Below are 16,155 nucleotides of genomic sequence, written 5' to 3'. Positions count from 1 at the left end.
GGGATGTGGGTGGGTTTCTTCACATGAACTGCTCGCTTCAGGTCCTTCCACAACATTTTGATTGGATTAAGGTCAGGACTTTGACTTGGCCGTTCCAAAATATTCACTTTATTCTTCTTTAACCATTCTTTGGTAGAACGACTTGTGTGCTTAGGGTCGTTGTCTTGCTGCATGACCCACCTTCTGTTGAGATTCAGTTCATGGACAGATGTCCTGACATTTTCCTTTAGAATTCGCTGGTATAATTCAGAATTCATTGTTCCATCAATGATGGCAAGCCGTCCTGGCCCAGATGCAGCAAAACAGGCCCAAACCATGATACTACCACCACCATGTTTCACAGATGGGATAAGGTTCTTATGCTGGAATGCAGTGTTTTCCTTTCTCCAAACATAACACTTCTTATTTAAACCAAAAAGTTATACTTTGGTCTCATCTGTCCACAAAACATTTTTCCAGTAGCCTTCTGGCTTGTCCATGTGATCTTTAGCAAACTGCAGACAAGCAGCAATGTTCTTTTTGGAGAGCAGTGGCTTTCTCCTTGCAACCCTGCCATGCACACCATTGTTGTTCAGTGTTCTCCTGATGGTGGACTTATGAACATTAGCCAGTGTGAGAGAGGCCTTCAGTTGCTTAGAAGTTACCCCGGGGTCCTTTGTGACCTCACCAACTTGCATGCCTTGCTCTTGGCGTGATCTTTGTTGGTTGACCACTCTTGGGTAATGGTCTTGAATTTCCTCCATTTGTACACAATCTGACTGTGGATTGGTGGAGTCCAAACTCTTTAGAGATGGTTTTGTAACCTTTTTCAGCCTGATGAGCATCAGTGCTTTTTCTGAGGTCCTCAGAAATCTCCTTTGTTCGTGTTATGATACGCTTCCACAAACATGTGTTGTGAAGCTCAGATTTTGATAGATCCCTGTTCTTTAAATAAAACAGGGTGCCCACTCACACCTGATTGTCATCCCGTTGATTGAAAACACCTGACTCTCATTTCACCTTCAAATTAACTGCTAATCCTAGAGGTTCACATACTTTTTTTGCCACTCACAGATATGTAATATTGGATCATTTTCCTCAATAAATAAATGACTACGTATAATATTTTTGTCTCATTTGTTTAACTGGGTTCTCTTTATCTACTTTTAGGACTTGTGTGAAAATCTGATGAAGTTTTGGGTCATATTTATGCAGAAATGTAGGAAATTCTAAAGGGTTCACAAACTTTCAAGCACCACTGTAGTATCCGAGGCATGCTGAGCGGTACCTACGCCTTGCTGTCACGTGTGGACGCAAACGTTTCGAAATTTATTTGGCTTGAAAGACTTTGTAAGTGGAGCCACTGTGCCTCTTGAAGGAGCACTGCTGTGAGCTGCAATTACTAGTGAATGTTCATCTTTATCGATGAACATTCAGGTGGCCCTGCGATTAAGGCTTCAGACACTCTGTTTTGAGAAATATGTATTACAGTTCCTTTAAATGCTCCTTTTTATATCCGGTTATGTGAGCTTTATTGTAACTGTAACTAATATTTGTAAATTTCTATCAATGATCAGTAAGATAATTATCGTTTCTTCCACCAGATGAGTACTTATAGATCTTTTCAACGGTCAGACAGAAGGAAAACGCTGCTCCACAGTCTGTGATGCATTTTTCTTTTAATGTTTGTTTATATGCTTCGTTTTTGCTTTCTTGTTTGTAGTGGTTGATCACTTTAGGGGGTATTTATTTGCTCTAAATACCATTGGACTGCACATTGGTCACTAAACCTGACAGCGAGCTTTAGCTGTACTCTTGAATTTGTGAAATTTGCTGGCACATGTCCTTTTTCTGTGTTTCGATGTGTTCTGTCCTGTCCCGTCCCGTTCTGTTGCCTTGAATGACTGCGTATTTGAAGTAGAATTGTTTGCATGGGAATCTTTAGCACGCTTGCACTAAGTAGCTGCAGGCATTATTTGGGATGTTTTTTGTTTTCGTATGGATTCGCTCATCCCTGTACTCAATTATGTATATATTTATATTACCCATGTTGTGTGGCCCCACCCCCTGGGGTTCTCAGTCACTGCCAGGATAATTCCTCCCCCCCAAAAAAAGAAGTGGAAGGTTGTACTGCTATACCAGATATCTAAACGATCAACAGAGTGATCACACTAAATTGATCTATGCATTTATTATAGTAACTTTTCAACCTGGATAAACAAACCAATGTTAATCTTCAAATCACATATCAGTAGATGGTCTACCCTCGTTCAGGAAGCTTGTTTTAAGCGCTTGCCCTTCACTTCCTGTCCTGACATGATCACACGTGTTTACCTCAATCTGGTTTTTCTTTTTCATGAACTCCTGCGTACTCTCACATGGCAATAATTTGTAAATATGTACAGATGCAGACGTAAAAAAAAAAAAACCTTCCCACATTCTCTTCCTTGGCAAACAGACTTGAACTTGAAAATTCTGTGCTTTTGAGTCTGTAACTTGAGTATTCCACAGAAATGCCTTTACTTGCTTTAGTTTAGCTGATTATATATAAATATTATATAAATATCTATTTTTTTTCCTGTCGGATTTGCTTTACAAGAGATTTGCTTAAAAAGAAGTTATTTATTTATTTATTCACTTACACTGCAAGTGGGTGTAGTGTGTTGAGGATCAGTACACGGTGCGTGTGAAGCTGGCGGACCTCAGCGATTCAGTGCAGCGGTCCGTCTTCACACCGAAATCAGTGAAGTAGTTGAATGTACAGTATTACTACGTCTTGGGGGTTTACTGAACTTGTCTGAAAGAGAGAGAATGTTTTGCTGGTTAAGGCACGACCCTAGTTTTGCAGTTTTGCCTTAACGTTCATTACTCATTCAGAAACCTTGCATGTTCAATCTACCTGGAAAAACACTTGCAGAAACAATGGCCTCTCCGAGTGATGGATGTTTTCTAGACTAAAGAGTTCACTGAGGATTTTTAAGAATTGCAGGAGTGACTTGAGTATGGTTTAGCATTCATTTCCTGTACTTGAGGCCAGAAATTTTTTTTTTTTTTTTGGGGTTAGATACTTGAAGGATGTGCATTGATGCCATTATTTAATACACTTAAAATACTCAAGTCCTGTAGGTTGTGCAATTAATTTCTCCTGTCCCTCAAGGATTAAGCAGAGCTTTAGGAAATTGTGTTGAAGTAACTTATTCCTGTCCAAAGTTTGTATGAAAGTACTAGCTTAAAACGTTGTAAATGTAGTGATGGTTGTTTGCTTCCAGAGGCATACAAATTTATTGTAAATTTTATAGACCCTCCTTATCAGAATGTTATGTTTAGTAAATGTTCATTTTTCATACATTGACTCTGTGCTGGGGGAAAAACTAAGCATTACAGTAAAAAAAAAAAAAAAAATTAACACTTATTTTGGTGTAAAGAAATTTTAGTGTTAATAGACAATCAAACTGCAATTATTCAAAAGGAAATTTTATCATTCATAATATTTGTACATAGACATTGTTTCTGTTGGTTTTTATTTTGTATTTTATGTTATACTTAAATAACTGGCAAACACTTCCAGGAATAAAGTTCTGGAAATATTATGACAAGTTCTTGACCTCTTATTCAACTTGATTAATTGGTAGAATTAAGATTAGACTTCATGCTGATTTGGTTAAAGTACAGAAATAATAATGCTGACTGTGTACCGGGTTGGTTGACGTTTTCTTAGTCACTTCGGCTCAAAGGCAGAAACGTCTAATTCTAGCAGACATGGGAGTCAAACTCTGTGCTTTCCTGTTTGCAGGACTGAGCTCTTGAACATGCTGTAAAAATTGAAATCGGCAGCTTTCACATTAGGCCACGTTGTGGCTGGAGAGCTTCAACAATTTTATTAAGTGATGTGTATGTGCTTCTTAATCTCTTAACCAATCAGGTCACAAGTTTTAGAGCAAGCAAGGGGGGAAAATCTTATTGGTGAATGAATACAGCAAAATTTATGATAAATATTTATTTCCAAGGGCGGCACAGTGGTGTAGTGGTTAGCGCTGTCGCCTCACAGCAAGAAGGTCCGGGTTCGAGCCCCGTGGCCGGCGAGGGCCTTTCTGTGAGGAGTTTGCATGTTCTCCCCGTGTCCGCGTGGGTTTCCTCCGGGTGCTCCGGTTTCCCCCACAGTCCAAAGATATGCAGGTTAGGTTAACTGGTGACTCTAAATTGACCGTAGGTGTGAATGTGAGTGTGAATGGTTGTCTGTGTCTGTGTGTCAGCCCTGTGATGACCTGGCGACTTGTCCAGGGTGTACCCCGCCTTTCGCCCGTAGTCAGCTGGGATAGGCTCCAGCTTGCCTGCGACCCTGTAGAACAGGATAAAGCGGCTACAGATAATGAGATGAGATTTATTTCCAATATCCAATGTAACACAAAAGAACCACTTGTCTATTTTTCGGTCATTTAACTTGTACTTCATGTGACGTTCTACTGTAACTGGCTCCATACAGGCAAGTCAAACGAACACCTCGAATTCTCTAATTTTCTGCCTTTAAAAAAAAAAAAAAAAAGGCTAATCTAGATAAGAAATTGAAGCTGAAACTAGCCAGGACTGGTCAGATGCTTCTTGCGGTTGGAGTGAGTTCCATATCGGCGAAATAAGTCACTAAAGCCAGCGCTTTTTCCTTAAAAAAAAACGTACTTTGAAAATAGCCATATTTTGCAATTAAACAAATGCCCTCAATAAACTAGTTCAAAAAGTCTTGCATGTACGCTCAATTTTATAAAACATAACCCAAAAGATTTATAACGCTGTGTGGAGGGACGTGTCCAATTTGCCTACTTGTAGAATCTGGACATCTTGGCGAGTTAATTTACCGTAGGTGCTTCTTTTGCCTGACAACATTTTTGTATATACAGTACCAGTCAAGTTTTGGATACACCTAATTCAAAGTTTTCTTGATTAAGATGCTTCATGTCAAAGTAACGATGGACGTCGTTTACTTTATTTGAGCGGTTCTTGACCATATGGATTACTGCAGTTGTGGAATAGGGCTGTTTACTGTATTTTTATTATTTACTGTTTGATCTCAAATACATTTAAGAAGGTGAGAAGTTCCACTAATTAACTTTTGACGAAACACCCCTGTTAATTGAAAAGCATTCCAGGTGACTACCTCATGAAGCTGGTCAAGATAACGCCAAAGTGTGTAGTGTCAAGGTAAATACTGGATACTTTGAAGAATCTAAAAATACGATTATTTCATAGTTTAATAGAAATATCAAAATACAGAACCTATGAATAAGTAGGGGTGTATAAACTTTTGCCTGGTACTCTATAAGGGAGGGGGGAAGCACAAACTAATAACACAAATGTTCACGGTCGTCATCATGTCAAGAACCATGCACAATGGTGTAGTAATTGGAGAAAAGTTCTTCATCCTGGTTAATCTCTCTTAATGACACGAGGACAACGCAGCGCAACCTCCTGAAAGAGAAGCCAGGTCGTAATTAGTGGCGATGAACAAGACGGATGGTTCAGTCGTATTAAAATTGTGAACGCTTTCATCAAAACGGCTTCAAAATTGAAACCTGTCTTACCTTTGTATATCAGGTCTGTAATTAACGTTAGGAAGATACTGACGAAGTTCTATGGGAAAATCCTCAGGCACGTCAAATTCCTGATAGCACACGTTGGCAGCCTTCTCTGGGGATCAAAAACAAGATCAGGATCGTTCTGAATAACGCATCTGTTAGAGAGAAGGACGTTACAATTAAAAATGCAGACGATATCCGTCAGCTCAACATGCAGGACTGAGTTTTACCATAGAGGTTTTCGACCTGACGTCATAGGGTCACGTGATACTGTTTACGCCGGCATTTTGGAGGTCAAACAAAGCCACGCTTATCAGCAACAGGGAAATTTTATTTCAGCTGAAACTCCGAACGGGGGGTTCAGGGGGGCTCCGCTTTAGCCTTTTTAGCCTCTTCTACCTATTTTCTAGCCATTTTACATGTATATTGTGTGAAAAATACATGATAAAAATAAGTATCTAAAGTTTAATAGAAAAAAGACAACTTACTCTGACTGCCCCAGGCATATTTACGAAGTGCAATAACATCCGAGTGTTTCTTGACCTTAGAAGCATGGTCAATTAATGCCACACAGCCACGGGATCCGTAGTTGATCACATCGTTACAATAAATGCAAAATGCTTTGCCAGGCAAATCGCACTTCTTGATAAACTGTTCAAGCGTCTCGCTGATCTCCTCGATCTTTTTTCCAAGTTTCACTTTCGTAGTAACTGTCCGCTGTAGCCAATCCCAACGATATTTGTTCTTGACATTTTTGTCAATTTCAGCCACCGATGCTTCTTGATCTCGTGATAAAAACTTCATATTTCCGCGGCAAACAATGCTCTCAAAACCTCGTGCAAGACATTTAGCTAAAGGCAAAATGACGGCCAGTGAAATGAAACATGCTTTCGCATTGGTTGAATCCTTCACTTCGCAACCAATCACAGACTCGTTTGCTTATTTTCATTGTTACACTCGATATAGAAGCTTCCGTTGTTCGCGAGACGTGGTTTCGATACGATTTGACACTAATCTCGGTAGCAGCAATAAAAGTTAGGTACCTAAACACCCCCCCCCCCCCAAAAAAAAAAAAACCTTTTCTCTACGGATTTAGACGTTCCACAAAAATGATAAAATTGAAATTCAAAACGGCGGATTTCCGCCGTTCGGCGGAAAATTGCCATCCCTGCAGCAAACAACACTTGTAATATCCATCTTCATCACTTACTTTTATCGTAGAATGCCTGATACGTGTTGTGCAGTTAGCTGCCACAACAGAAGACGGGATAAACCTGGATTAACGTTCCATAGGTTCCCGGCCGATCGACAGCGTCGCGAAAAGTGGATCGCGGCGATCAGGCGAGAGAATTGGCAGCCCACCGAACACACGCATTTGTGTGGCGAACATTTTGTCTCGGGTAACTTTTCCAAAAGTTTAAAAAGATATCGTATACGAGATAAATGACGAATTATACATGTAGCCTAGCACCTAGCCTACACGTAAGCCCTGTTAGGTGGTGTTCAGGCTACCTGGCACCGAGCCCCACTAGTCAGGCTATGATGGTTTTATCTTTAAACATCCATGAGACGGGGACGTATATATAAATATATACGTGAGACGGGGACCGCTCGGTCTCATCAATGGGGCTACCTGGCACCGGGCTTCTTACTAGTGTTTGGGCGGCTTACGTGTAGTCTAGGTTTAACATACACGGTGCCCTCAGGCGAGGCAGAGCCATGTTGTTGGGTGGGTTGTACTTTTTAGATGTGAATATGCAATGGACAAAACTAGAATTCGATACTAGACATATTAATTATTATGCATTTTTCTATATGATTTAATGTAACTCTCTCTCAACCTGGACACTATTTTTCTAACTGCAATGAATTTACCGTATTGGCTCGAATATAAGACGGTGTTTTTGTTGTAAAAAATAGCTCTTAAAAAGGGGGGGGTCGTCTTAAATTCGCGGACTAGACAAAATGCCGCCAAAAACGAAAGTGAGGACAGTGAGAGTGAGCAAAGTGAGGCTGAGGATCTCTGTGCTGAGTAGCTGTAATTTAGCAAACTACCCTTTCCATTGTTTCAGTTTATTATTGTAAACCTTAATGTATTGTTTAATGCATTGTTTAAAGCATTTGCACTGTTCTGCAAATTTATTCCATATACCCGTAGGCTATTGGAAGTTATGCATTGACATTCTGAAGTTTATGAACTTTCAATCTAAACCTGACAAATTTGTTGAATTAATGCAATTTAAATGTTTTAATTTGGCTTGTCTAGTAGCCTGCAGTTTAGCCTCTTTTTTTACTTCTATGAAAAGTGTTCACGGAAATGAGACTGAAATGACCTCTATTTAAATGTGAAAAACAAAAGCCTCTAATTTTAAACAGAATTTTGAAATAAATACGCTTTATATGAATGAACATTTGGTCTTCAAAAAACTTTTTCCCCAAAGATGAACTTGGAAAAGGGGGGGGGGTCGTCTTACATTCAGGGTCGTCTTATATTCGGGCCAATACGGTACTTTTATTTGGTATCACGTTGAAGTAGACTGTTATGGAATGTTTTTGCCACAAAATGTTGTTGGAAATCTTTGCATATGTTGTCATGGCAACCATTCAAACAATGCATGCTGTGAAAAGGGAAAATACATATTTTTTGACAAATCTCTGACATGTTGGGCTAGCGGGAGTCACCATTCTTGTGACCGCCAAAATGGCGCCATCTACTTGTTGACATGGCAACAGTCACGTGGGTCGCAAACCTCTATAGCCTGATATCACACTGTGTCATATTATTAAGTGATGCAGCGGTGCTTTAATCCATCAGTCCAAAGCTTCAACTTTCATGCTAATTTAAATTTAATTCAGTGTCATCATGTGGTGGATTTTCCGCAGTGGATTTCTCGTTAATGTGACCTTGAATGTCGCTGGAAAACGGTGAGCGAGAAAACAAGCTCTTCTTTCGATTACGTTCATTATGTCTTATATTGAATATTGTTAGTTTTTTCTTTTTTATCAGACATCTAACTTTTTAGGTTTGTTTACCTGACATGTTTCGACGTACGACTGTCGTCTTCCTCAGAGTGTCACCGGATGTTATTGGTGACGCATCTTTTATCAGCTGATGTTTCCGAAGGCGTGGCCTTCCTGTCTGGATTGACAGGTCGGAAGATAATAAACATCAGCGCTGGATCAGGGAGGCCATAGAGATCCGTAAGCGAAGTCCGAGGACCATCAACCGAGATGAGGGAGCATGCATGCTCTCCCATACCTGGAGTGCCATCTTGCAGGGGACGAACTGACAGTAGAAGGCGTGACCGACCTGTCAATCCAGACAGGAAGGCCACGCCTTCGGAAACATCAGCTGATAAAAGATGCGTCACCAACAGTGGCGGCTGCTGGTTTTTAAAACAGGGGAAGCCCATTTTACGCATTCATCGTAAAACCTGTAGGCCGGATATCAAAGCATAGAAAGGTGTGCCCCATTAGCATAGTGAACTAGACAACCCTACCTAGTGGCAGAAAGTATTTTTGCTTGTACATTTCATGTTATAGTCTGGCTTGCCAGGCTAGTGCCTCATATCCTTAATCAAAGATATCAAACATCCAAAAATCACTGGCTATTCAACGAAGAGCCTTGAACATCATACCCTGATATGCAACACAGAGTCTTTAACACAACACCCAGCTGTGCAACACATCCTTGAACATCTTCTGCAACACAGTCTGGAAATTCATAACCAGGTAGGCTATGCAACACACAGAACCTTGAATATTATACCCAGGTATAACCTATAACACAGAGCCCACCATTCTCTTAACATTACTGAACAATATACACACTTCAGATTCATGAACATGAACACTATTTATACACAAATTCTGCCCTCCGCTCCTTTTCCAGAAAATGGTCTGTGACCCTGTCATACCAGCTGGTTGTGCTTTCCAGAGACTTCACCAATTTCTGTTAGCAGCTAGCACTGCAGATCCCAATAAGGCTCAAGCTAGCCTACAACCAGATTGAACTACAAATGAAATAAACGAGTGAATTCACGAATGATCAAACTGATAGAATGGATGAAAGTTAACGGAGCACAATGAGTAATATTTACATTTATTTACAGAGTAATGTACAGAGACATCAATGAGAAGAACCGTTTATATGAAAAGAAATTCGGACAGCACTTTGGCACACGACTACACTTTTTCGACATCCGCTAGGGACTGACTGATCATACTTCCGTGTTCCTCGCCGAAGTACCGCCCTCCTCATGTCTTTCAAACACTACCTCCAATAATCCTTTATCAGCCCGGCTTCTTGTCCCTCCCACTGTCTCGTTTAGTCCCAGAGAAGCCCGGCTTCCCTGGAAGTGACGATTTTGTTGATTTTAACCAATAACAACTAGCTGAAATTGGCTGTTCAGAGCCGTCTCGTAGACTGCAACGGACACCCGGCTGCCAGTCAGTGTTGCCAGCCTGCTGACATTTTCCATCCCAAAATATGTTCAAAACCCACCAAAATGCACTTAAAACCGCCCAATCTGGCAACACTGCTGCCAGTCCATAGAGCCCATTGAAATAAGAAAGGTTACAGCCTGGCAGCAAAGGTGATTCTCGTAGCGAACTGCAAGTTCGTCAGACATCACTCAAATAAGTTACAGGATAGTTATGAACATAAATACAATCTTGGGCATATATTATGTTATGCAAGTTATTGTTTTAATGAGAATTCAACGTCATAGATGCTGCAGTTTGGGGAGAGAATTTTAGGGGAAGCTCGGCTTCCCTTGTTGTCTCTGAGAAATCGCCCCTGGTCACCAATAACATCCGGTGACACTCTGAGGAAGACGACAGTCGTACGTTGAAACATGTCAGGTAAACAAACCTAAAAAATTAGATGTCTGATAAAAAAGAAAAAACTAACAAAAAACAAGCTCTTGCTCTTTTGTTTTTGGTCTCCAACAGTGAAATCTGATCACTACTTAGGAATCTACTTGTTCTGTTTAAAGCAACTGTAACCGTCCTTGCGACTTCACAAATTATCACCAGAATCGCTAAATGCGTCAGAAATTTTTCAATATAAACAAGGTGTGTGTGAATGAGGGTAGAATTTCCCTTTAAACATTATGCAATACCACCAGAAAATAACTTCCCTAATTTCTTAGTAAAGATATTTAGCTTTAGATGATTGAAGTCACTTGCCATTGGAGCAGTTGTTCACATACTGCCCCACCGCCAGAGGGTTTTCTGGATGGGGCGTGAACCACGAGCTGTCACTCAAACGAAATGGGCCAAGCCGGTCCCGCCCACTGCATGACCTACAGTACAAAATGCCACAGACTCGCGTTTTAAACGGTACGAGTTCAACATTTAAAAGACTGCAGTGGTTAAATTTATTATTTACACTGCTATATTTTATTATCTAAGCCAGGGGTTTTCAAAGTGTGGGAGAGTCAGCCCCCCCTCGGAGAGCAAATAAACAACAGCGCCCCCCATTACAATTTTTGTTGTTGCTATACTTAATGTTCCATTCGTATTTTTAAAAAATGGTTGTTGTACACATTTTTTTCTTTTTCACATTTTAAAACATCTGTGCTTTTTAAAACATCTTGTTTTACACATTTTAAACATCTCATAGCATCGTTAGCTAGCACCTCTTGGCAGACAACACACTGTGGCAGTGGAGCATCTTCAGATCCAGTCCATGAAAATCCAAACTTTAAATAATCGTGGTCGTACTTCCTTCTTTTTTCAGTCCCTCCAGGATTCCGCGGGCCTTTTTTGTGATTGTTGCGGGCTAAAATGTCTGATGTTGCGGGGGGGTTTTCCAAAAAATTGCGATGAATGTTGCGGTGTTTTTTTAGGTTTTTGTTGCGATTACATTGCGGGAGGAAGTGAAAGTTGCGAGAAATTGTTGCGATTTTCTCTTTTTGTGATTAAACTTGAGTGATATGTTAAATATTAAGTTATTACTGAAAAACTATTGATTAAAAAAACAGACACTGAGAAATGGTCCTATAAACAACCTTACCAATATAAAAGATTACCAGGACTACAAAAATGCAGAAAAATAGGCTTTACTTATCCAAATGCACCTGTTGGTTCAAAAGTTAAAGTGCACAGAACCTCACAGCACAACATGAAGTTACCTTAAAATATAAATGCCTCAGCTTTCATGTAAGAAAAAAAAACCTATTAATACTAGTACTGTGTGCAGGCAGTCTCTCCTGAAGACTAAATTAAACAATAATTATAAACTAATAAAATAAATGGCTCAGGCTTCATAGAAGAAAAAAAAACAATTTGAACAGAATCTCACAGTATGATGCTGAAGCTGCCTAAACAAAGGAAAATAAAATACCATTTTGGCAAAAATGTTGGCATCCATTAATTTCTTGTATTAAGTAAAAAAAAAAAATAAAGTGCACATAGTCCTTCACTGTAAACATCACACACTTTCAGTAACAGAATTTAAGCCTATATAAACACTGACTCGCACATCATGCAATGTTGCCAGATACTGCTGATGTTTTCCAGTCCAAAATATGTTCGAAACCGCCCAATCTGGCAACACTGCGCACATGCTGCTTCTCTTGAACGTATACACGGAAGTAAGGTGGAAGGTAGTTTGTCGACGTCACCTCAAGACGACGCCAACGATTGGTCAAATTTGCGGGGAAAGTTGCGGTGATTGGATATAATTGCAACACCGCCCTGAATTCGCGGGGATTGGTTGAATTTGCGTTGAAGTTGCAAATCGCAACATCCTGGAGGCTCTGTTTTTTTGCTTGGCCCAGACTCTGTCTCCTCACTCACTGTAGCTTTAGGTACTAAAAATCGATCCATTTTGTCTCTGGCAAAGGCTAGCTGAAGTTCGCTAAATGTCTGCAATAGTAACTTATTCTGGTTTATTTTTCCTCACGTTGCGCCCCCCCGAAGAACTCTGGCGCCCCCCAGGGGAGGCGCGCCCCACACTTTGAAAAGCCCTGATCTAAGCCATGTAAAGGGAGTTCAGACTTACTGAAACACGAGCTTGGAGAGCCCTTTATCATTGCCATCGATCAAAACGCCATCGATGCAGCGAAATACAAATGGGTTTCGAATGGACTGGAAGAGAATTGGCTCGTCGGCCTGATAGATGGTGCCTGTGGAAATGGAAACAATTATTCTTAAGATTAGACTGCGGCATTCATGCACCTTGGGTTTCAAAATAAAGGCTGGTAATGGAGTCATTGCTTTCAAAATAAGTCACCAAAACTGATGTGGAAAAATCAAAACCTTAATTATGCACATGATTTAGCTCAAGGGCGGCACGGTGGTGTAGTGGTTAGCGCTGTTGCCTCACAGCAAGAAGGTCCGGGTTCGAGCCCCGTGGCCGGCGAGGGCCTTTCTGTGCGGAGTTTGCATGTTCTCCCCGTGTCCGCGTGGGTTTCCTCCGGGTGCTCCGGTTTCCCCCACAGTCCAAAGACATGCAGGTTAGGTTAACTGGTGACTCTAAATTGACCGTAGGTGTGAATGTGAGTGTGAATGGTTGTCTGTGTCTATGTGTCAGCCCTGTGATGACCTGGCGACTTGTCCAGGGTGTACCGCGCCTTTCGCCCGTAGTCAGCTGGGATAGGCTCCAGCTTGCCTGCGACCCTGTAGAAGGATAAAGCGGCTAGAGGTAATGAGATGAGAAGTTGTAAAATGAATAGAAAATATAGTCGAGGCATTTTTCTGGCCATTTTGAGCATTTAATCGACCCCACAAAATAATGTGATGCTCCAGAAACTCAATCTGCTCAAAGGAAGGTCAGTTTTATAGCTTCTCTAAAGAGCTCAACTGTTTTCAGCTGTGCTAACATGATTGTACAAGGGTTTTCTAATCATCCATTAGCCTTCTGAGGCAATGAGCAAACACATTGTACCATTAGAACACTGGAGTGAGAGTTGCTGGAAATGGGCCTCTATAGACCTATGGAGATATTGCACCAAAAACCAGCTAGAATAGTCATTTAGCACATTAGCAATGTATAGAGTGGATTTCTGATTAGTTTAAAGTGATCTTCATTGAAAAGAACAGTGCTTTTCTTTCAAAAATAAGGACATTTCAAAGTGACCCCAAACTTTTGAACGGTAGTGTAGAGCACTACAGTATCTGAGGTACCTGGATACATAGCTACAGGTACACCTTTGGGCACCTGTCCCCGGGTAACAAACACCCCAATGCCCGCATTCTGCAGCGAGCTGGCCATTTTCTCCACACAGAAGCCCAGTGTGTGCAGCATAATCTCGCGAGGCGCCACTTCCGGTCTGCGCACCGCGGCATTGTGGGTAATGTAGTACTGACGGCGCGAGGCCGCTGGCAGCAGGCGAAGCTGTTCAGTTTGATTACACGCGTCGTTTCTAAGCAACTCGGTGAAAACTCCTACGAGGGATAAAAGGACTCGGTCATCATCCAACCGCTTGTCTTCGGATCCGTGTCTCACCTGGCGGAGGGTTCTACACACACACACACACACACCACAATAAACAGAGCGGAAGTAAACACACCAGGAAACTACATGGCCAAACAGTGCACGAGCCACCACAGCAAACTCCACATAAATAAATAATAAAAACATCCGTTCGGCTCGGGGTGTAGTGGAAATTAAAAGACATAACAATAATAACAACATGCCTCTCATTTTTCCTCAGATTTAAAGCAATCCAGGGTACGAATCTATGTCTATAACATTTCCATCTCTCCTCCAGGACTTTTAGTACATTCTTCTTCATGATACAGCCGCTCTCAATAAAACCGCTATCGCCACCTAGCGACCCGGAGAGCGCCACGCTGTTTACTCAACCACGCTATCTATCTATGAGATACAGCGCCCTCCACAATTATTGGCACCCCTCGTTAAGATATGGGACATTCCACCGAATGGGTGCCATTTGCTTGTACCATTCCAAAATTAAACTTGTTATATCTTTTCAACATTGATTATAATAACACATTTAACTATTCAAAATGTGTATTGGTCAACCTCAGGCTACGTTATTTTTATTTTTATTTTTTACAAGGTTTGGAAGTCGGGCGGCACGGTGGTGTAGTGGTTAGCGCTGTCGCCTCACAGCAAGAAGGTCCTGGGTTCGAGCCCTGGGGCCGGCGAGGGCCCTTCTGTGTGGAGTTTGCATGTTCTCCGTGTCCGCGTGGGTTTCCTCCGGGTGCTCCGGTTTCCCCCACAGTCCAAAGACATGCAGGTTAGGTTAACTGGTGACTCTAAATTGACCGTAGGTGTGAGTGTGAATGGTTGTCTGTGTCTGTGTGTCAGCCCTGTGATGACCTGGCGACTTGTCCAGGGTGTACCCCGCCTTTCGCCCATAGTCAGCTGGGATAGGCTCCAGCTTGCCTGCGACCCTGTAGAAGGATAAAGTGGCTATAGATGATGAGGTTTGGAAGTCAAAGATGGCTGCATACTCTTTATATGAGTAACAGGACTGAGTTTTTAGCCTAGGATTAGCTAATACATGGAATTAAGCCACGTGGCGTCATCGCTAATAGCATGACCACACTTAGCACATTCTAGTGATTTACCAAAAATCTGTATTTTTAAAATAAACATATCACCTAAGAAGGGTGGCACGGTGGTGTAGTGGTTAGCGCTGTCGCCTCACAGCAAGAAGGTCCGGCTTCGAGTCCCGTGGCCGGCGAGGGCCTTTCTGTGTGGAGTTTGCATGTTCTCCCCATGTCCGCGTGGGTTTCCTCCGGGTGCTCCGGTTTCCCCCACAGTCCAAAGACATGCAGGTTAGGTTAACTGGTGACTCTAAATTGACCGTAGGTGTGAATGTGAGTGTGAATGGTTGTCTGTGTCTATGTGTCAGCCCTGTGATGACCTGGCGATTTGTCCAGGGTGTACCCCGCCTTTCGCCTGTAGTCAGCTGGGATAGGCTCCAGCTTGCCTGCGACCCTGTAGAAGGATAAAGCGGCTATAGATGATGAGGTTTGGAAGTCAAAGATGGCTGCATACTCTTTATATGAGTAACAGGACTGAGTTTTTAGCCTAGGATTAGCTAATACATGGAATTAAGCCACGTGGCGTCATCGCTAATAGCATGACCACACTTAGCACATTCTAGTGATTTACCAAAAATCTGTATTTTTAAAATAAACATATCACCTAAGAAGGGTGGCACGGTGGTGTAGTGGTTAGCGCTGTCGCCTCACAGCAAGAAGGTCCGGCTTCGAGTCCCGTGGCCGGCGAGGGCCTTTCTGTGTGGAGTTTGCATGTTCTCCCCATGTCCGCGTGGGTTTCCTCCGGGTGCTCCGGTTTCCCCCACAGTCCAAAGACATGCAGGTTAGGTTAACTGGTGACTCTAAATTGACCGTAGGTGTGAATGTGAGTGTGAATGGTTGTCTGTGTCTATGTGTCAGCCCTGTGATGACCTGGCGATTTGTCCAGGGTGTACCCCGCCTTTCGCCTGTAGTCAGCTGGGATAGGCTCCAGCTTGCCTGCGACCCTGTAGAAGGATAAAGCGGCTATAGATGATGAGGTTTGGAAGTCAAAGATGGCTGCATACTCTTTATATGAGTAACAGGACTGAGTTTTTAGCCTAGGATTAGCTAATACATGGAATTAAGCCACGTGGCGTCATCGCTA

General features: G+C 42.0%; 1 protein-coding gene across 2 annotated transcripts; it reads right to left on the bottom strand.

Moving 5' to 3' along the window:
- Positions 1–5,204: 5,204 nt before the first annotated feature.
- setd9 (SET domain containing 9) lies at positions 5,205–14,293 on the bottom strand. Of its 2 annotated transcripts, none has more exons than XM_060909438.1 (6): positions 14,193–14,293; positions 13,680–14,014; positions 12,556–12,679; positions 10,737–10,852; positions 5,553–5,658; positions 5,205–5,439 (listed from the first exon to the last, which is right to left on the bottom strand). In XM_060909438.1, exons 1-6 carry the CDS (start codon positions 14,288–14,290, stop codon positions 5,346–5,348), a joined length of 873 nt encoding a protein of 290 aa, XP_060765421.1. In that variant the 5' UTR covers positions 14,291–14,293; the 3' UTR covers positions 5,205–5,345. The 2 variants fall into 2 exon arrangements, 1 of the variants encoding a protein (XP_060765421.1); XR_009651587.1 differs by having other exon boundaries at positions 5,352–5,439; positions 5,553–5,653.
- Between the last annotated feature and the right edge of the window lie 1,862 nt (positions 14,294–16,155).

Source organism: Neoarius graeffei, chromosome 25, assembly GCF_027579695.1.
Source record: "Neoarius graeffei isolate fNeoGra1 chromosome 25, fNeoGra1.pri, whole genome shotgun sequence".
NCBI lineage: Eukaryota > Metazoa > Chordata > Actinopteri > Siluriformes > Ariidae > Neoarius > Neoarius graeffei.
The sequence above is the reverse complement of the archived record's forward strand: the minus strand, read 5'-3'. Positions and strand labels throughout refer to the sequence as shown.